The sequence below is a fragment of the Pogona vitticeps genome, chromosome ZW-PAR, assembly GCF_051106095.1.
Source record: "Pogona vitticeps strain Pit_001003342236 chromosome ZW-PAR, PviZW2.1, whole genome shotgun sequence".
Classification (NCBI taxonomy): Eukaryota; Metazoa; Chordata; class Lepidosauria; order Squamata; family Agamidae; genus Pogona; species Pogona vitticeps.
The window spans coordinates 10,379,876-10,401,074 of record NC_135800.1 but is presented as its reverse complement, the minus strand read 5'-3'; the positions used below and the strand labels follow the sequence as shown (position 1 = coordinate 10,401,074).

The 21,199-nt window shown below is 45.9% G+C and overlaps 2 protein-coding genes across 3 annotated transcripts in view; both read left to right on the top strand.

Annotated features, from left to right (window-relative positions):
• LOC144585147 (uncharacterized) overlaps window positions 1-21,199 on the top strand; it is a 122,348-nt gene that overhangs the window by 57,641 nt on the left and 43,508 nt on the right. The gene's annotated exons all lie outside the window — the stretch shown is intronic.
• The window catches only part of TMEM268 (transmembrane protein 268), a 20,639-nt gene continuing 4,373 nt past the window's right edge, over window positions 4,934-21,199 (top strand). The window contains exons 1-8 of one of the 2 annotated variants that reach the window (XM_078382764.1): window positions 4,934-6,825; window positions 9,615-10,118; window positions 13,130-13,239; window positions 13,684-13,791; window positions 14,086-14,235; window positions 14,563-14,673; window positions 18,512-18,592; window positions 19,528-19,713. In XM_078382764.1, the coding sequence (XP_078238890.1) occupies window positions 10,040-10,118; window positions 13,130-13,239; window positions 13,684-13,791; window positions 14,086-14,235; window positions 14,563-14,673; window positions 18,512-18,592; window positions 19,528-19,713 (825 nt within the window). In that variant the 5' untranslated portion in view covers window positions 4,934-6,825; window positions 9,615-10,039. Of the gene's footprint in view, window positions 6,826-9,614; window positions 10,119-13,129; window positions 13,240-13,683; window positions 13,792-14,085; window positions 14,236-14,562; window positions 14,734-18,511; window positions 18,593-19,527; window positions 19,714-21,199 lie in introns of both variants that reach the window. The other variant, XM_078382765.1, reaches the window with a different exon arrangement.

Sequence of the window (21,199 nt, the reverse complement as noted above, 5' to 3'; positions counted from 1 at the left end):
AAAGGGCGTTGTACGGGGCTGCCGCAATGAGCATTCAGGACAGTCTAAGTATCATGGCTAGAAAACGAAAGAAGGGTTCTCTTCAGCAAAAGTGGAAGCCACTGATGTTGCTGCCTGTGGTTTTTAAGGAGGCGAGTGCAATTGTAATATGTTTTCAGTCTCTGATGCTTCTCCTCATTTATCACATGTATGAGATGATAAAAATGGCACTTCCCTCTTGCCAGGCAGTCTTGAGAGCTGATCTAGGTATAACCCAGCACCTGATGGCCTTTCTTTGATTTTAAACCTTAACTCCTCTGTTGCGTCTCATAAATGCCAGGCAGACGAGAAGGATTTGACCAAGCTTCTCCTCCCCACCCACTCCCGCACACATGGCTTAATCTTCTGACATCCTTCCTGATAAAGAGATGAATAATCTCCATCGCTCACATGCTGCGTGAGGTCTGTTGTGCAACCTTAATAGAAGACATCACCCCAGTATGGATTTTGCAATCTTCCTCACTTGTATCTGTTTCTCTGACGTGCCTTGGAAGGAAATCAAAGGAATGAACAAGAAAATAGCAAAAGTCATGATTCTGCTTTGTATTACGACCATTTAAGTGCATGTAAGATGTTATACTTTATTTCACTTTCCATCTGCAGAGTTGTGCTGGCAGAGAGCTTCCATGTCTCATGGAGTAAATGCGGAAAACAGATACGGCCACAATGCAATTAACATCTGCTCCTTCTAAACTGGTCATTCCCAACTGCGGGTCCCCAGATGTTCTTAGAGGGCAATTCCTATAAAATCCTGGCGAGCAGACCAGGATGAGGGGACGGCTGTTGAGAATTTAAATTCCAGACTCTGGGGATCCAAAGTTGGGAAGCCGCAGATGGTTAAAGTTATCGGAAGCATTAATCATTTTAAACTTGGTTAAATTTGTCCTCGGTTCCTTGTCTGAGCAAAACGAGGGCACTCCATTGTTCGGGTTCCCACAAGGCCCCGCATCCCGAATCAAGTTTATTTTTATGGCATGCCACTTTCACCGCAAAACACTCCCCTTCGAGAGGCCTTCTAACCAGCATCGCCATTTGCGGGAAATGGCCCCGAGCGTTTATGGGGCTTCCGTAGCCATTTTACAAGGAAAACCGACGGTTTATCTTGAAAGAATCTGAAAAGGGTGCGAGGCTGCAACATGAAAGTTGATGTGAGTATGAAGGAAGTCCCGGCTTAATGAAAGTGTTAAAGGTAAAGGTTCTCCTTGACAATTTGTCCAGTTGTGTTCAACTCTAGGCGGCGGTGCCCATCCCCGTCTCCAAGCCATAGAGCGAGCGTTTTGTCCGAAGACAGTCTTCCGTGGTCACGTGGCCAGTGTGACTAGACAATGAACGCTGTTTTACCTTCCCACCGAGGTGGTCCCTGTTTATCTACTCGCATTTTTGCATTTCGCAAAACCGCTAGGTTGGCAGGAGCTGGGACGAGCAACGGGAGCTCCCTCCGTCGAGTGGATTTGATCTTACAACGGCTGGTCTTCTGACCTTGCAGCCCAGAGGCTTCCGCGGTTTAACCCGCAGCGCCGCCACATCCGTAATGAAAGTGCAAGGAGGGAACAAATGCTGAAGAATTAAAAGACCCAAACATTCCTTAGACATAAGCTGCTCTGTGCATGGGCGGCTGCCTTACTCAGAGCCGAGAAGTTGTCCTCAAGGCACGTATTCCTCAAGGACCAAGGAACGGCTGCCTCCTTTTGTTCGTTTACTTTTGTTCTGTATCAAAACTCGAACCCTCTTGATCTCAGGGTCCCCCACCTTGCCGGGCACCCTGGTTTGATCTGAATCAACCTCTCGCCCTCTCCTCGAAGAAACAGTCCACTGATTATTATTGCTCGAGAGTTGGCTTCATAGAATTAGCTGAGCCGCCGAGCCCCGGAGTAATAAACGGGTTGCGTTACCTCTTGAAACCAGAATGTCTACAGCTTCAGCTTGGTTAATTCAGGGATGACCTGTTATCTCCCAAAATGTCACAGGCACCATGAAGGTCCCTTAGCAGCCTGTTTGGGTCTTAAGATCCTCAGGCGAGGCCTTCCTCTCCCTCCCACCACCTACGCAGGCGCATTTGGTGGGGACACAGGAGAGAGGGCCTTCTCTGTCGCTGCTCCCAGACTGTGGAACTCCCTCCCACTGGAGGCCAGGGTGGCCCCATTTCTACTCAAGCAAGCTTTTGCTTAATGATGGGCTATCTAGGAAAGGTTTCGAAACAAGATGGTTTGTATTCTGTTGCTCGCAAATCAGCTTGAGTAATGCTTGACCTAACATTTTTAATATAATGTTATTGATTGATTTAATATTTGAATAATCCACAGTTTTTAGCCTTAATACTGTGTTTAAACGATGCAAACTGCCTTAGGTCCTTCCTTGGGAGAAAGGGAGGGTAAAATGTTTAAAATAAATAATAAATATACCATCACCCTTCTTCTGTTGTGGTCTACCATAGAGTTTTGAAAGTTTTCCCCAATTCCAGGTATCCAACAATTAATTTTTTGTTGTTGTTCTTCTAGGAAAATAAGTCTTTCCTCTCTGGTCAGGTGCATAGCTGGTTTTGACTTGTCCCGCAACCCGTACACGAGAGCCAGAGCAAATAATTACAGTAATACCGTCCTGCCTTCCTGTACACTATAAGTTCCCTGAACGAGCTTAAATTGCCTTCTGAGAAGTCGAGAGTGCTAAGCAAACAATGAGTAACAGCTGGATCATTCTGGAAGGCTTCCTTCTTTAGATAATAAGTCACAAATAGCCCATGTGATGATTAACACTGCAGCTGTTCCAACCGGTTAAAAATCCCAGAGCAGAAGACATTTGGAGATGCTTAATGCTCAAAGCGGAAGTCCGTCTGTATTTTCTCTGCACCACTTCAGGGCTCACCCAACTCAAGATGTTCTTTCGTGCAAACGATTCCCCGCATATAGAAAGCCAGCGTGTCAGGGTTCAAACACAAGCCCTCCTAGGCATATACAATTCTAGCTGCAGTGATCAAGTGTAAGGTCAAATAGGTTTTGTTTTTTCCCCCGAGTGTGGCTGGTAATATATTCAATGAGAAAATTTCTGGTGTCAAAGCCATTTTAAACCTTAAAATTTTATCATTTCATGAATCATTTTCCAAAAGTCCTTGGCCCTACGGAACATCCACCACATAGGACAGAAGCTCCCTACTTTCTTTTCACATTTCCAACACTGATTAGAAACATTTTTTTATTCATTTTTGTTAATTTCTTTACCATCTGTAAAACATTTTGTGTACCTTTTCTTTCAGATTTATAGATTTAGTCATTTTAATATTTCATTCCCAGATTGGTAACCAGGCACTTAGTTCAATAGGATGACCTACGTTTTGAGCCCATTTTACTGTACAATCCTTCACAATTTCATCATCCATTTTTTTGCGACATCAAAATATATAAACATTTAATCATTTTTTTCTGCCGAGTCCAGCAACCCCTTATCCAAAGGTATTTCTGTCTTTTCTTTTTAAATTTAGCTTCTACATGTTCGTCTCCTGCTGGGAGGCACCAGAATGGCTATTTTTGATATCGGGTGGAACCACATCCAACGATGATCTTGCTGTGGATTCATAGATTTTTCAGCCAATGACTTTGCCTTCTTCCTGCCCTTATTTTATTTTTATTTTATTGCCGTTTGATGGACCCTTAAAAGATCCACAGATGGCCATACCTTGCACGCCGGTATATGAAATGGGGAACATGTCATCCGTTGTCTCAGGCAGCGAAATGTCTTGGGATGGCCCTACATTGTACTTCTAAAACTTTCCCAAGCTTAAAGTGGAAAAAAAGAGTAATGTTCCAACTTCGTTCCAAGGTCCCACCTGTGCTTCTAACACTAATTGCATCTTTTTTTAAAAATCTGCTTACTTGTATGTTTCACCGATAATTTATTGTGTGAAAAAAAAGAACAGGCCAAGCTGGGCAGCTCAGAAAAAAAAATATGCCAGCATTCTACTGAGGCCGATTAAGCACCGTTGATTTAATAGCAATTTAAAATAAGCTATTATGATTTGGAAAATGCATACCTTGGGAAAAAACCTTTCAGGGAGATGGAAAAGCCTTTACCCAAATCCCACTTTTTTTGGGCTCCTGCTGCCAGCGTTGTTCAGATCGGCGTGCAAAAAAAGATTAATTAAATGGATTTTGAATTCCATCCTGCAACTTCAGCAGGGAGACGGAAACCTTATGGAGGAGAGGGTGGCTCAATAGCACAGCTCTAATCCTGGCTGCTGAGCTGACTTTTTCCATCATAGTTGTTTTTTTCCCTTTGAATTTTGAACATCTTTTGTTTAGCTTTGTTGTTGCGTTGCCTTTCTCTTTAATTAACCAAACAGGGTGTTAAAGGAGATTTTTTTTTTTAAAAAAAAGAAAAACAACAGAGCAAAAGATTTTAGATTCTTATAATAGCTTCAAATGTTGGTTTATTCTGCATTTGAGCCGATTTCCCCTTGCTGTTTTCAAAGCTTCTGGATAAATGACAATTATATTTTAATCTCATCTGCAGCAAGACCTCAAAACATAGAAAAAGAGGAGAAAAGGAGGCTGTGGCTCGTAATTAATCAGCCAAGGATGATGGAAGCCTTAATTACAGCCTCCTAAGATTCTCTGGGCGCTGCTGCTGTGTTCAAGTGTATGGAAAGTTATGAATTGCTTCCGGACTGGAGCAGGGAGTGGGGCCAGATTGATGGGGGTCAGGAACCTTGTTTATTGCAAGAGTTTCTTTGCCTCCCGGCTTGTTGAGAAGCATCTCTCCAAAGCGCTGGTGTGCAAGACGGCTGAGAAAGGGCGGCCATACAGTTTGAGATGGTTGCCAGGTTGTGTGTGTGTCTGTGCGTGAGTATGGTGTGGCTTTAAAACATCACACTCATCTGTTTTGTGCTGGGGTCCCGGTGGGGGTTCTGGGGGATCCTTTCGATCCACCGATCAATCCGGGAAGGGTCAATTCAGTCGATCAGCTGAAAGAGATGGAAGGGCGCTCCAGTCTTCCCTACTGCTATTCCCCCTTTTTAAGGTTTTGAACAGAATGTACGGCATTTACATCCTCCTCATTTCCCTTAGAAAGAAAAGAGAAACGTTTGAGAGATGTTAGGTAAAGGTAAAGGTTCCCCTTGACATTTAGTCCAGCCGTGTCCGACTTTAGTGGGCGGTGCTCATCCCTGTTTCCAAGCTGTAGAGCGATCGTTTGTCCAAACACAGTTTCCGTTGTCACGTGGCCACCGCGACTAGACACGGAACGCCGTGACCTTCCCACCGAGGTGGTCCCTATTTATACATGCTTTCGAATGGGTTGGTTGGTTGGCAGGAGGTGGGACGAGCGACGGGAGCTCCCTCCGTCGCGTGGATTCGATCTTACGACGGCAGGTCTTCCGACCTTGCAGCACACAGAGGCTTCTGCAGTTTAACCCGCAGCGCCTCCACGTCCCCCTGAGAGATGTTAGCCAGTAGATAATTCAAACATGAAGAAACTGAACTGCACTCCATTTTACGGATATGGAAGTAAAGGTTCATCAAAATGGTCAATTCAAGATGACCCTGAAGTCCTGACCGGGAGACAAATGGCATAGCTACACTATACACGTATAGCTGTTTAAATGCTGGCACTCCCTCTTAGCTCTTGCATGGCTCAGGGGCTGAGGTCTCTGGCTGTGGAGCCAGAAGTTGGGAGTTTGAATCCCCCACTGGGCCTCCTTGTCAGGGGCTGGTATCCAGGTCACTTGCAGCTCTGCAATTCTAAGATCATCATCATCATCTCCTCCAAGCCACTACAGAATGAATTCCCCATGTACCCATCCACTCAGTTCTGAGTTGCCACACGACCACGTTGTCGTCAACACTGTGTGTGTTCTGTGCTTTCAAGTCGGAACTAACTTATAGCGACCCTTTTAGAGGTAGATATTTTAAGGAATGGTTTTAACAGTTCCATACACACCCCAGTGAGTTTTCCATGGCCGAGTGGGGATTCGAACCCTGTTCTCCAGTATCCTAATGCATGTCAGCTACACCACACTGTGAACAATTGGTGTGATTGATGTGTTATCAATTGCTTTTGAGTTATGGTGACCCTAGTAGGATTTTCAATGCATTTGAGGTGTGCAAGGTTTAGGCAACCACTGAGATGAGCAAAGAGTTCCCACAGCTGAGAGGGGATTTGAACCCGGGTCTGAGCCCTATCCCTATCGCCCACAGAAGTTCAGCACCTTGGATAACTCTAGAAAGGGCAGACTAAACCCCGCAGTGGATTCACAACAGACACAGACACATGAAAATGAATTTGTTAGTATCTCTACTCATATCAGTTGTAGTTCTTCAGAGTTTCAGGTCATATTCTTTCCCTACCTGGAGATGCTGAGGATTGAACCCCCATCCTTACTGCAAAAAAATAACCTGCACTCTGCTCTTGAGCAGTGGCTCCTCCAGAAGGGTGATTTCGGCCTCCTCTTTCCAAAGCTGCAAAAAGTTCTCAGCCTCAGTGTGAAGCTAGAGAATTCAAAACCTTCCCCCCCCCCACCTCTCATGCGCAGGAAACTGAGCGGAAGGATTTTGGGACCTCGTGACCGCATTCCTTTAGAGTTGGCCGAGCAAGAAATGGGGAATATTTCAGACCCGCCATCTGGCCTGTTCAGTTTGCAAGGCACCCCGTCCGTGCCTGCTTTGTCCCAGATGGCTGCATCTCAATCATTTCTTTTCAAAAGTCTGATTATGCAGGAAATGTAGAACAACATGCATGCCCATGTTCCACCATCTCTACTCCTTAGAGTTACTACAGAGCCATTCAAGGAGGCAAGAGGTAAGTAGGCCTGGAGGAATCCAGCTGTTCTCCTTCTATGTCCATTCATTCATTTGTTCCACATTCTTCTTCCTTTGAATTGTTGGCATTTACCACAGACTCTCCACCCCCTATGTTTGTTACATTTAAATGTTTTTGTCCTTGTTGCTGAAGGGTGTCTAAACCAGTGGTTCCCAACCTTGGGTATCTCAGATGTTCCTGGACTACAAGTCCCAGAATCCTTTGCCACTAGCTGTGCTGGCCAGGATTTCTGGGAGTTGTAGTCCCAGAACATCTGGGGACCTCCATCTGGAAAGCACTGGGCTAGGGGGTTCTGAGGGGAGGAGAAAGAGGGGTGTGATCCTGTTGTTCGGACGCAATGAGGCTCAGCAGATGTCTACCAACGGATTCTGCTACGAGATGCCACACAGGTGACAGCGGAGTAAAAATCCAGCAGGAAAGAGTTTGGTTTGAGCAGACGCTCGTAGACAGATGTGCCCCCCAAACCCCAGGATTTAAACTTCTAGATTCAATTCTTATTCTTCTTCCCAGTGGGTGCTTTACAGCGGGGTTGTGGCGGTGTACCATTTCCCATCATTTCCAGTTTGACAGGCTTGCCAGGCTTGTGAAGAGAGAGGCCGGTGTTAGGGATCATTCTGTAAAACCCAACCGTCCAGCCCCAGACCTGAGTCACACGAGAAGCACAGAAGTTGCACAACGGCATGAAAGAAAAAGAGGAATGGAGGAGAAATGAAGGAAGGAAGCGGCTCAGACATTTATCTATGTTCTGTAGGCATAGGACTGTTATTCCTTCTGTTGAAAGGCCCATAAAACCTTGAGGATAGAGGGCCAGAATCTTATTTATGTTTGCATAAGATTTTTATGAGCTGGCTGTATAGCTCAGTGGTTTAGGTAACTGGCTGTGGAGTCAGAAAGTTGGGAGTTCGATTCCCCCCTCTGGGCATCCTGGGAGAAGAGCCAGCCTGGGTATCCTTGGTCCTGCCCAGCCAGGACCCCAGGGCTACCCCCAGAGGAAGGGAAAGGGAATTTACTTCTCAGCTACTCTCTACCTGGGAAACCCCAGAATGGTTTGCTATAAGCCACGATCGACAACGGCGCACAACTATTAATTATTTAAGATCTGTAGCACTAGCCGCGACTAGTGAGATTTCTTTCTATACGTTATCTTTGTTGGATCGAGCGATGGTTCCCAATGTTGGGTCACCCCACTGTTCTTGGACTGCAATTCCCAGAAGCCTTCACCCCTCGCCGTGCTGCCTGGGGTTTCTGGGAGTTGCAGTGCAAGAACGTCTGGGCGACCCGAGGTTCGGAACCACTGGGGTAGAGGGTGAGATTCATTCACTAGAATATTTTTGGCAGACTTTTATAATGAGTACGTAAAAAGATTTGTAAGGTGTGGTTGTGTATGCTACTAGTTATTCTTGCACAATGTTTACAGCCATGGAGAGAAGCTTTGAAGAAACATTGCCCTGAAATGCATAACATTTTTGTTTTATGACTCAATCTTAGATTCGAGCCCCCTGAGTCATTGTTTTCCCTGTGGTTTGCAACTGGAAACGGAAATATTTTAAAACCTGGAGCCCTCCTGGACCTTGCTGCAATCTTTTGGTGCTGTTATGTTTGTAGCCTTGTAAGGTAGCTAGCTGACACATGTAATAATCCTGCTCCTTTCGACCTGGTGTTGCCAGTTCCAGATGTGTTCCGGTGCATCTGAGGTCGTAAAACTAAAATCAACCAGTCAACGAGATCCTCTTTGCTGGAACAACAGGAGTTTTCGATTATCTGGTCTACAAACGGCACCATTTTCTATTCTGGGGAGTTCTACCTGCCTTGCAGGCACTTAACAAACACCCAGAGGTGATGAACCTCTGAGGAAGGTCCAAATCAGAAGGTCTTGGAAGGCTGAGCGAGGCCTCGCTCCACCCGAGCTTCTGGTGCTACCTGGGAGTTTTCTTTCCAAGAAAGAAGTTTGTGCAGAGCTTGGCCAGCTAAGCTCAAAGCTTTCTGATGTAGACGTTCCCCCCCCAAAGAACACCACATTGAGGTGCACCTACGCCATCTGCAAGCCAAGTAGAATCCTAGAATGGGGAATTATGGTGTTTGTAGTCCAGAAAATCCAAAAATCTCTTCCTCCTTGCTTTCTGAACCAAAGAGGGAAGGCCTTAGGCACGCTGCAACCAACTATACCTATTTCAGTCACTCAACCTGAGGAGAGAAACCCTGGCAAATATATTGCTATCTATCTATCTATCTATCTATCTATCTATCTATCTATCTATCTATCTATCTATCTATCTATCTATCTATCTATCTATCTATCTATCTATCTGTCTATCTATCTATCTATCTATCTATCGGTCGGTCGGTCGGTCGGTCGGTCGGTCGGTCGGTCGGTCGGTCGGTCGGTCGGTCTATGCCTTCCTTCCTTCCGTCTGTCTGTCTGTTAGTCTATTTAATTGATTAATTAATTGATTGATTAATTAATTAATTACTATCCCACCCATCTAGACTACATCTACTCTGGGTGGCTTACAGTAAAAACATGAGAAAAACAACATATAAACAATTAAAACGACAATTCAAATCAATAATATTAGTGGCATTCAAGATGGAAAAGCAAAATGGAAGTTAAGATAGAAAAGAAAATCAAGTCGTGATCGGAAGGGAAGGCCTGCCTGAAGAGCCAGGTCTTAAGCTGGCTCTTGAAAACACCCAGCAAGGTTGCCAGGTGAATTTCCGACGGACGCTTATTCCATTTTTGTTACCCTTCTCCTTTTTTTCTTCCTTAGCACTGCTCCGTGTTGCATGTTCGAACAGGCTTTGTTACAAGGCTCGCCCCACCCCGACTGTGTTGTAAACTGAATGTTGCTTCAGAGGGTGCCGGAGACGCTTAATGAAAGATTGACGAGGAAGTAAAACTGTTCTGTAGAATTCTGGCCAGATCAGCTTGAAAAAACCCCTCCATCGCCCGGACATCCGGCGTGGGCTGCCATCTCCCAGACCGCTTGGACTTTCAGGTCCACCTTTCCATGAACCTCTTGGACCCAACACGGAGGAGATGACACGGCTTCCTTGTACGATTTCTTTTCACCCAGCCATTAAGAGCCACCCATCCGTCAAACCCGCGATGATATCATCGGAGCCAGAGATGTGAATGCAGAAAGCAGAGCCTTTCCTTGGGTAATCTGGGACTTTAACGAGCTTAATTGTCATTATGGCTTGTGGCACAAGTCAAGGAAGCTCAGCTGAGGAAGAGGAACGGCTGCTCTCTGTCTTTGCTTCGCCAAGGCAAGGTAAAAGGGGTCGTTTTCGAGCAGCGGGTTGCCGCAGAGGGAGATCGTGTGAATCGGCCAAGAGGGGAGATAAAGGCAGAGATGAAAACATCACTTTACTGGTTTCCTTCTGTGTTTCGACGCTTTCGTGATATCTTTGGCTTGTCCCAAGCTGTGGGTGAAATGAAAGACGTGGGATGTTCAGTTGTTCTGTGTCAGTGCGGGATTCTTGTTTTATTTATTTTATTTATTTGTTCGATTTATATCCCGCCCATCTGGTATATTCTACCACTCTGGGCGGCTTACAGAACATCAAAACAATTTTAAAAAACTTAGAAACATTAGCATACAACAATAACAAATAGTGCAGGAATATAATAAATAATAAATAGCAAAGTAAAAAGAAATCAGTAGTTGATAGGAGGGAAGGCCTGGATGTACATCCATGTTTTCAGCTGACATTTGAAAGTACCCAGCGACAGGGCCTTGCAAATCTCCGGAGGAAGGTTGTTCCAAAGGCGAGGAGCCACCGCCAAGAAGGCCTGGCTTTGAGTCTTTTCCTTCTGGGCCTCCCTCGGCGTAAGGCTCCTCAGCCTCACCTCCTGACTCGTGCGGGTGATCTGAGTAGATCTTGGTGGGAGCAGGCGCTCCGCCAAGTATTGACGTCCTAAATCATTTAGAGCCTTATAGGTAAGCATTAGAACTTTGAATTCAATGCGGAAACAGATGGGCAGCCAGTGCAGCGCAGCCAGAACAGGAGAAATATGTTGGTGTTTTCTCACTCCAGTAAGGAGTCTGGCTGCTGCATTCTGCACCACTTGAAGTTTCCGCATCAGCCTCAAAGGCAGCCCCACGTAGAGCGCGTTACAGTGGTCTAATCTTGAGATTACGAGCGCATGCACCAAGGTAGTGTTTTGTTTCAGAATCCAGAGAAAAGTTATCCTTGTTGGCTTTTTGTGATCTGGTCACCTGAACAGCTACACATTTCAACCACTTGCTGTCTTTTTTTACCCCTTTTTTTTAAAGCAGCAGGATGGGAAAGATCCCAGCAAATATATCACTTTTTTGCCATTGGGGTCCTTTTCTATCCCTGCATGGGTCAAAAAGGGTCAAGTACAAGAGAGATATTTTGCACAATCTCAGTCTAAGGCAAACTCTTGGGTGATGGGAAGACAATTCGCTAAATTACGTGTTCTTTATGGTTCAGGCTGTTTAAGCACAATGAAATCATGCGACGTGGAATTTTAGAACCTCATGAGATTTGGGACCTCTAAATGAGACTGCTGAGACCGAGTTATTATTTATTTTTTCATCCTGAAGATGTTTGAAGGGAGTAAAAAAAAAAAAATCTCTGCTGCCCTTTCCCTTTGAGGAACAAAGCAGGCAGACAGAAGCATGAAGCAAACACAGAAGGAGTGGATTTTGCTAAGAAAGATGTGAATACCCCATCTGGTGCTTCAGATTCCTGCGTCAAGCAACGGTCTTCCTAGTTGAGGGCAATTTGAAGAATTCATACACTAGCATGAATTGTGCAGTTTTGGACAAAACCATGCGAAGCTGCATAGTCATTGGTATTTTTGTCAATGTGGAAAAAAAATCTATGCAGAACACCTGAACGTTCTGGCCGGTATTAGTTATTTGACCAAAATCCTGTTGTATCCTGGTGCGGAGGAGAAACTTGCAGTACCTTATTCACCCCAGAAAGGAGAGAACATGATCTTCAATGCCTTTGAAACCTCATTATGTTGCAGAATATCCCAACCAGGTGTTGTTGTAATTTTTTCCTGATTCATGAGGTTTAAATATAGGAAAACTAGTGAATTATGTACAGACAGCTCTGTGGATTCTGCTTTACATGTAGAACTATCCAGACTCCCTGAAAAAACTTAATCTGATATTAATTCATGTCAGATCGTAAGCATCCTTCAGTCTCAAGAGATGATGGTCACGTGCTCTGAATGGAGGACTTGGAGCAGCTAATTTGAGAGTGACCATCCCTTCCACACTGAAGACAAATACTATCTGTCCCCTGTCCAGCTCCCTGATTTTGCTGATTTCAGGACTGCCTCTTTGGCTTGGCCTGCTGGACAAGGGTCTCTTGAAATTGGGAGAGGCCGTGATGCAACGCCTGCCTCCAGGCTGAAAGCTCAGAGGTCAAGGTTTCCCATCTGTTCAGGTCCATTCCTAAGACCTTCAGATCCCGCTTGCAGATATCCTTGTATCGCAGCTGTGGTCTCCCTCTGGGGCGATTTCCCTGCACTAATTCTCCATACAGGAGATCTTTTGGAATCCGACCATCAGCCATTCTCACAGCATGCCCGAGCCAACGTAGACGTCGCTGTTTCAGTAATGTATATATGCTAAAATTCCAGCTCGTTCTAGGACTTCTCTGTTTGGAACTTTGTCCTGCCAGGTGATAACAAAAATCCGTCGGAGGCAACACATATGGAAGGTGTTCAGCTTCCTCTCCTGCCATGCACAAAGGGTCCAGGACTCACTGCAGGACAGGAGTGTGCTTAGGACACAGGCTCTATAGACCTGGATCTTGGTATATGCGGTCAGCTTCTTATTAAGTCGTACTCTCTTTGTGAGTCTAGAGGACGCGCGAGCTGATTTGCCAATGCGTTTATTCATGTTGGAATGAATATTCATATTATAGACCAGTGGTTCCTCACCTTGGGTCTCCAGATGTTCTTGGACTAAATCTCCCAGAAACCTTCACCACTCACTGTGCTAGTTGGGATTTCTAGGACTTTGTAGTCTAAGAATATCTGGGGACCCAGGGTTGGGAATCACTGATATAGACATTGGTCTAACCTTAGTAAGTTCAAATTTTACTGAATCGCACAACTTTCCTTTGCAGGTTTTCACAGAGAGATGAATCCCCCCCCCTTAATCTGGCATCGGATCATTTCTGAACTATAGAGGACAGGGCTGTGCTTGTGAACTTGTGCCCGTGGAACATGTACGGTGCCTTTGAGCTATGTCCTAGTTCCCTCTGATGCTTAGCCTCCTTTGCTCTTGCTTTTCAGAGTTGAGCAATGGACAAGTACTTCTAGTCCTGACGGCTCACGAGACCTCTTTTCCCAGCACTTTGAATACGAATCTTTGGGCAGAGAGACTGAAGAAGCTGGGAATTCAGGTGATGTTCCAGATCTCATTGAAACTTGCACAGCAGAAGTAGACCTGCTGGTAAAATACCGTTGATGTATTGCCTTTTTTTCATCTCCTTTATATACAGTATGCATGAGGTTATGCTGATAATTATTACTCATAATAGTTAATGGCCAAAATCCTGTTGCTTCCAGGCAGAGAGGAGATGGCATTGCTTGCAGTCCCTGTTTGAATTCCAGGTCACATGCTAAGCCTCACGACTGGCATGCAATGAGATATCCAAGCAGGGACTTACTAATTCGTAGCAGTTTCTTTCTGTAAGTTACATTGTTTCCTTTCTGCTGGTGTAACTGCACAACAGGATGTTGGCTATGTTGTTATTGTTCTTCTCATTGTTACCCCCCCATGCTTATAGTGAAATGTGTCTGTAAATCTGGGTATGTGGATAATGATTGTGTCATTGCACAAACAGGTGACACCTGACCAATGGAAAAATTTAATTCAAGGCACGGTGTTGCAGCCGGAAGTTAAACAGTATCTATTCTACAATTCCAGAGGATTCAGAATAACCATTGCTGTGGTAAGGGATGCATGGCAATCCTGAATGTTGGCATGGGTAAAACCATGGCATGCTGCCGCCTTGTGGGACTGCCTGATTGGGTGGGGCTGAGAGAAGGTGACTCCGGTGTCAGTGGAGCAGTGAATCTGCTCCGGGTTTTAGTCCGAACCCAGCACCTTGGACAGAGAACTCTTGTAAAATTCAGGCGGGAGTGCCACCTTTGAGTCGACATCTAAAACATGTCCCCTGCTCCTGGCCACAGGCTTCTTTGGGGCCACAGACTTAGATATTTCCCCACCTCTTCTGCCATTTCAGGTCCTGTACGTGACTCTGTGGATCAACCTTTATTCCACTCTGATGGTATTTTCTGTAGGACCTTCTTGGGAAGTCAGCATCGTGGCCACTGTCGTAGCCCTGGCGGTTGCTTTGGCCGTCCGACTCATCATTTATCGACGCCAACGTAAAGTAAGAAGAGACGAGGTCTCTATGTAGTTGGGGTTTCCGCAAATATCAATGGATAGTTGTGTCCTTTTCAGACACAGCCCGGAACTGAACCCAGTTGTACCCAACTGAATGGGCTTTGATTTCTTGGCCAAAATCTTGTTGAGATTTTACACCAGCGGCGTCGCTTTCTCTGGCCTGTTCCCCCAAGTTGGCACAGGCATTATCTGCCTTTGTCCTTCACCGTACTGGCTGTCTGCATTACACTGAAAAGTGTGTTTCCTGTCGTTGTCCTCAAGATGCCAGCGACTGGGCTGCGTTCACATCTTCCCTTTCTCTGTCATTCTCCAGTGGAACGCAAACACCGACATGAGGCTCTCGGCTGCCAACGAAGTCTTCATGAAACAGGACTTTCTGGTGGGACTCACGGACCTCCCGCATAAGCTTCATAGCATCCCCCAAGTATCCTTTCTGTCTGAAATAGACGTGGGCGAGTCCTCCAAATTTCAGATCCTTGAGCAGGTATCCTCGGCAGCCGGTTCATTTCAGCTTTCCTAGGTAGCTCTCTGTGAATTGTGCCGTCATTCATCCAGAAAAAGTCTATTCCTTTAAAGCAGTGGTCCCCAACGTTGGGCCTCCAGATGTTCTTGGACTTCAACTCCCAGAAATCCTGGCCAGCAGAGGTGGTGGTGAAGGCTTCTGGGAATTGTAGTCCAAGAACATCGGGAGGCCCAAGGTTGGGGACCATTGCTTTAAGGGGTGGTGGTGGTGGTCCTAACTTGCATATCACATGTGGGTTTTCTTAAAAGAGTGCCATTTTGGCAGTTTTCGCTCCCAGTATCCACAGTCAATCACAGTCCATTTGGTGCTTGTATAAGTCACTGTGTTAGGTGCCAAAAGGGGACAGCACTGGTAATGTCATGGATGTTGCTCTGTGCCCTCCCGTCGCCCCCGACTTATTGTGATCTGATGAATGAATGACACACACACCCAGAATGTCCACTAGCAAATCTGCTCGGTTTTTGCAATTTCAAGACCATGAACTCCCCTTTGGTTTCCCTCTTTTCCTGCTGCCTTCGGTTTTTCCTGGCAATAGTGCTACACCACCACTAGCATGTTGTGTGCAACATTGTTGCTGTTGCGATGCATTGCTTCCAACCGCAATCGGAAGACCTCAGTCTAGACCCTCCTTTCAAGCATTTGGCAGACGGCTCATGAAGCATAGACACCAGGGGGGCTTCAGTAGCTCCTCCAAGGCAGAGTTGTGGTCAAGCCAACTCTGCTTGAACATCCTGCGCTTCTCATCCTCATTCTGCGCAGAGTTGCCTTGCAGTTTGAAGAGCTGGCCAGTAGGAGGAGCAAGTTGGCCACCGATTGCCAAAGGCTGGTGGACAAGCTGGGTTTGCTTCCTTTCCTTGAAAAAAAAAAAAGCTTAATTACGAAATTCTGTGCATCATATGGAAAAGCTGGATTTCAAATATTTCCATCTTTAAAAATAAATATAGTTGCTTACATTAAAGCCCACAGTTTGGTGCCATGTGTCATGCTAGAGAAAGTTTTTACGGGAATAAATCGCTTTTCCAGCATGAAATAATCAAAAGGAGCCTTTCTGCAAGAAATGTATACAGTCCAGCTGTTTGCTGAGTTGATGATTGAGACTGCTCTCGGTCCTGATTAATGGCCTGCATCTCCATTCTTGCTAGAAGCCAAAACAAAACAGCCCACCATCCAACATCTTTCTCGGATTCGACGAGGCCGAAGAAATGACAGCTTTACGACTTGCAGCCGGGCCGGACCGCACTCCAAACTTGTGTTGCAAAAGGCACCTAGTTAAGGTGTGCATCAACTCGAGCGGAAAAGCCAGACCAGCTACAAGACTCGTGGTGACAGTTGAGGTGGAGTCTGGTGGATAGTGTGGCGGCAGCAGACGTTCTGCGCTGCCAGCTGACAATATCTTTTGATGGTTGTTGTGGGTTTTCCGGGCTCTTTGGCCGTGTTCTGAAGGTTGTTCTTCCTAAGGTTTCACCAGTCTCTGTGGCTGGACATCTTCAGAGGACAGCACTCTGTGCTCTGGTGTAGTTGGCTTGGGAGTGCAGTATTTAGTGCTGTCCTCTGAAGATGCCGGGCCACAGAGACTGGCGAAACATTAGGAAGAACAACTTTCAGAACATGGCCAAAGAGCCCGAAAAACCCACAACAACCATTAGATCCCGGCCGTGAAAGCCTTCGCGAATACAACATCTTTTGAAGTTGTGAAGGCACCAAAGCCCTCTCTTACCACTTCAGGGAATGTTCTGCCCAGACTGAGGGGTGGGCTTGGCTGCAGGTGGGGTGGATGGAATTTCGGTCTACTTTATCATCTCCACCACCACCTTCTCCTCCACGTCTAGCTCCTTCTCTTTTTCTTTCCTCTTCTCCTCTCAAAAAAGCAGTTCTGCAGATTCCTTTCTAAAGGTAGGAGAGAAAGAAGTTGAGACTGACAGCAGGAGGGGGGAAAAGAAAACCGAAACGGAAGAAAGCTAGGACAATAAGATTTCTTAGCACTTCTGAATTCTAGAGCCTGCCCCATGCAGCGGTTCCCAACCCAGGGTCCCCAGATGTTCTTGGACTACAACTCCCAGATATCCTGGCCAGCAGACCTGGTGGTGAAGGCTTCTGGGAGTTGTAGTCCAAGAGCATCTGAGTTACCCAAGGTTGGGAAGCACTGTGTTGGCACCTCAGCCAACGTGCCTGTTTTATAGGAGCGGAGATTTTGTCTAAAGATTAGGATGGGATGTGTGTGTAAAAGCTGTCCAATGGTGGAATGGAAGAACTGGACGATGTTGGGCTATTTTTCATTGGAGAAGCTTGTTTGCTTGTTCAGAAGAGACCCAAAGGCCATCTGTCAGGGGAGGTTTCAGCTGTGGGTTTTCTGCTTGCCAGGGGTTATGGCCAGACTGGGGTTCTTGTCCTTTGCGCACAGTTGATGGGAGCAAAGTTCCAAAATATCTGGACGCCTCAAGATTGATAATGCATGGACAAGAAGACATTCGAGGTCCCTTCCAGCGCTAAAATCCTGCGGGTCTGTGAAACTCAGATGCTCTCGGACACCAAGGACATGTTGTGCTAGGTCACAACCCCTTATCTAGATCCAGCCAAGACTCACCTGAAGGCTGAGCTTCCTAGCCAAGGTTGCAGCGCCCAACCTTGGCCCTCCGTGCAAATTTGACCACTCCAATTCTGGCTCCCCTCCACTGGTGGTCCGTGGCGTCCTGGAATCAGGTTCTGGATTTTGACACATACAGTTACTTGTTGGAGCGTCTCTCCTGAATGTCATCTGCCCGACCCACATGATTATCCCAGTCGAGGCTCCTCTGGGTGGCCACCCCGAGGGAGGCCTGTAAACCCTCTCCAAGAGGCAGGACCTTCTTTGGGGTGGCTCCCACTTGACAGAACCATCTTCCGGAGGAGCTCCGCCTGGGCATTTAGGAAGCCATTAAAGACATTGCTTTTCAGGGAGGTTTTCCCCACCAACAGCAGCTGATCACCTTTCCCCCCCCCTCACTTTTCTTTCTTTCCCCTCCTCTTCTTCCCTCCCCTCTTCCCTCCATCCGCTCTGAGATTAATTCGTGCCATCTGTTTTTTTGGGGTTTTTAAAGGGTTCTTGCTATTGGTTTTAATATTTCTATTTTCATTTGTCTTTTCTGTTTTATGTGTTGTAGCCTGTCCAGAGTAGTGCTGTGACACTGATTGCAAGGGATATGAATAGAATAGAATAGAATAGAATAGAATAGAATAGAATAGAATAGAATAGAATAGAATAGAATAGAATAGAATAGAATAGATTGAATGAATGAATGAATGAATAGATTGAATGAATGGATGAATGAATGAATGGATGAATGAATGAATGAATGGATTGAATGAATGAATGAATGAATAGATTGAATGAATGAATGAATGAATAGATTGAATGAATGGATGAATGAATGAATGAATGGATTGAATGAATGAATGAATGAATGAATAGATTGAATGAATGAATGAATGAATGAATGAATGAATGAATGAATGAATGAATGAATGAATAAATAAATGAATGTTCACCTGTCCAGATAAACTCATGTCCTTGTTTCACTGTAACAGTTCCTGTCCTCCCCTCTCTGTGATGCATGGTTGATCTGTAAGTCACCCCAGAGTGTGCTCAGAGGAGACACAAGACTGGAGGTGTTACAAGCCAAATCCCACATTATAACTGAACTCAGCCGTTCTGCCTGTCTATCTGAAGGCATTTCCTTTAACTCCCGTCGTCTTGCGTCAGCTGTGGTTTGTTCATTTCGCGGTGGGGCCCTGCCTTCGGTCCTTGGAGGACACCATAGCCAAAATGGAAAGGCTCCAGAGGGTGAGTTCTGTGTGGTTGTGTCTTACCTAGAGCAGGTGGTTTCTAAAGAGCAGGCCAAGAACTCCGACTTAACCCACACCACAATCAGGTTGCTAAGGCAGGCGGGCGATCGTACGGCTTGCGTGCATGTCCCGGATGGGTATGAGAAGTAAGTAGCAAACGTCCTAGTTCACTCTTATTCCCTGTCATTGTTATTTAAAGGCTGAACTCAGTGGTGCTTGGATGGAGTCGCTTTAGATGGATGGCTAACTGTGAATATGAATGGGACGGACTAGCGCAGTGGTTTCCAACCTTGGTTCCCCAGGAGTTCTTGGACTACAACTCCCAAAAGCTGTCACCATGAACCGTGCTGTGGCCAGGATTTCTGCGGTCCAAGAACATCTGAGGACCCAAGGTTGGCAGCCACTGCGCTAGCTAATCCCACAAGATCAGATTAAAGGTCAGTCTAGCTCCAGTGTTTATGGTAGCTTTAGCATTCAATCCTCTGTCCTGCATGCGTTTTGTCTAATTGCCATTTCAGCCCAGGGGCTATGGCTGGATCTTGTGGTAGGGAGTTCCTGAGACTTCTTATGCATTTCACATTTAGCGAGGTCCTTCATTCTGGTGGTCCCCAGACTTCTTGGTGCATGTGTATTAAGTAAGTGTGTGTGTGTGTGTGTGTGTGTGTGTGTGTGTGTGTGTAAAACAAATCAAAATGCTCCCAAAATAAAACAAGCAGGTCTTCTTGTGTGTCAGCAGCTGGGACTGTATTATTGTTCGTAAGGTTGCCACCCCTGAAATGTCCTAATTGAGAATACCTCTGGATTTTGAATACCTTGAGTTCCACCTCAGGGGAGTCCAAGAGGTGGCCATGGGAGGTGCGGAGGTATGAAATTTCCCCAGGCCCCTTTCAGGTTTCCTGCAAGGTCACGCTTTTTCCCCTCTTGTTTGCCCAGACGGCTCTGAAGAGCAAACAGGATGAAATCTGCATCGTTCTAGAAATGGCCGTCGCTCCGAGTCTGGGGAGAAAACTACCAAGCGCCTTGGAGGAGTCACCCTTGCTGCCCGAGAGAACAAAGAGCAACCAGGGGGCTCTTACCTGCCGGGAGACCCTCCGTCTTCTTCCAGATGGACCCCCGGAGGTAAGGCTTCTTCAGCCCAGGGTCTCCCCCGTGGTGTTTTCCTTGACTCAGCTTTCCTGGAGAGGGTTGAGGTGTATTATTCGTGTCTCTGTGTTCCTTGTCTGTGCTGGGTGTTCTCCCATGACCTCCAGGGTCCAGTCCTTGGCTCTCTGCTTCCCCTACTTCATCTTCACAATCGCCTTACGAGGTAGGTCAGGCTGAGAAATCCTGAGCCCTCGTCCGGCAATAGGTACAGTGGTGCCTCGCTAGACAGTTACCACACATGACAGTTTTTTCGCTAGACGTTGGCTTTTTGCGATCGCTATAACGATTCGCAAAACAGTGATTCCTATGGGAGAATTTCGCTGGACAATGTTTGGTCTCTGCTTCGCAAACCGATTTTTGCTAGACGACGATTTTGACAGCTCCCTCCGCGCTCACAAACAGGTGTTTTCGGGACCTAAGCTTCACAAGACAGCAATTTAAACAGCTGATCGGCGGTTCACAAAGCGGCTTTCCTATGGCCGATCTTCGCTAAACAACGACGATTCTTCCCCATTGGAACGCATGAAACAGGTTTCAATGCATTCCAATGGGGAAATGCTTTTCGTTAGACAATGATTTCACTAAACAGCGATTTCAGTGGAACAGATTATTATCATCTAGCGAGGCACCACTGTACATCGGATTCCTTCCTACCAACCGGAAGGAGGGAGCCTTGAATGAGCTTAGACCTTCTTCGATCTGATTTTTGTCCAGGGACTGCCTCTCATCCCACAAAGCTGGCCAAACTGACCTTTATTTTAGAAGGAAGCACAAAACACACACTTTATCCTGAATCCCAGCCCAGGCGACTAGACACCCTTTTCCCCAGAATTATTTTTTTAATGACTCTGTTTGCAAAATGATGTGGCTTCTGAAATGTCACAGTTGAAAACACTTCTGGACTTCTAATCCTCTCAGTTCCAGAGTGTAGTGGCCGTGAGATCAAGAGTAGACCTTTGTTCTAGATGGGGGGGGGGATAGAAATCCAAATAAATAAATAAATAAATAAATAAATAAATAAATAAATAAATAAATAAATAAATAAATAAATAAATAAATAAATAAATAAATAAAATAAAATAAAATAAAATAAAATAAAATAAAATAAAATAAAATAAAATAAAATAAAATAAAATAAAGAAGGGCCCTGGGAAGGGGCTGAGTCCCCCAGGCCCCTTTCTTTTTTTACCCCAAGGCCCCTTTATAATTAAACTCTAGCCTAATAGTTAGGGGAGCTGGCTGGATAGCCCAGTGGTTTAGGTCTCTTGCTGTGGAGCCAGAGGCTAAGAGTTCAATTCTCCCCCTCGACCTCCTTGTGAGTAAAGCTGACCTGTATGGCCCTGGGCAAGCTTCACACTCCCCAGGGCTACCCCTAGAAGAAGGGAAGGAGAGACCGATTCTGAGTACTCTGTACCTGGAAAACCCCTGGAAAGGGTCACCATAAGTTGACGATGACATGTGA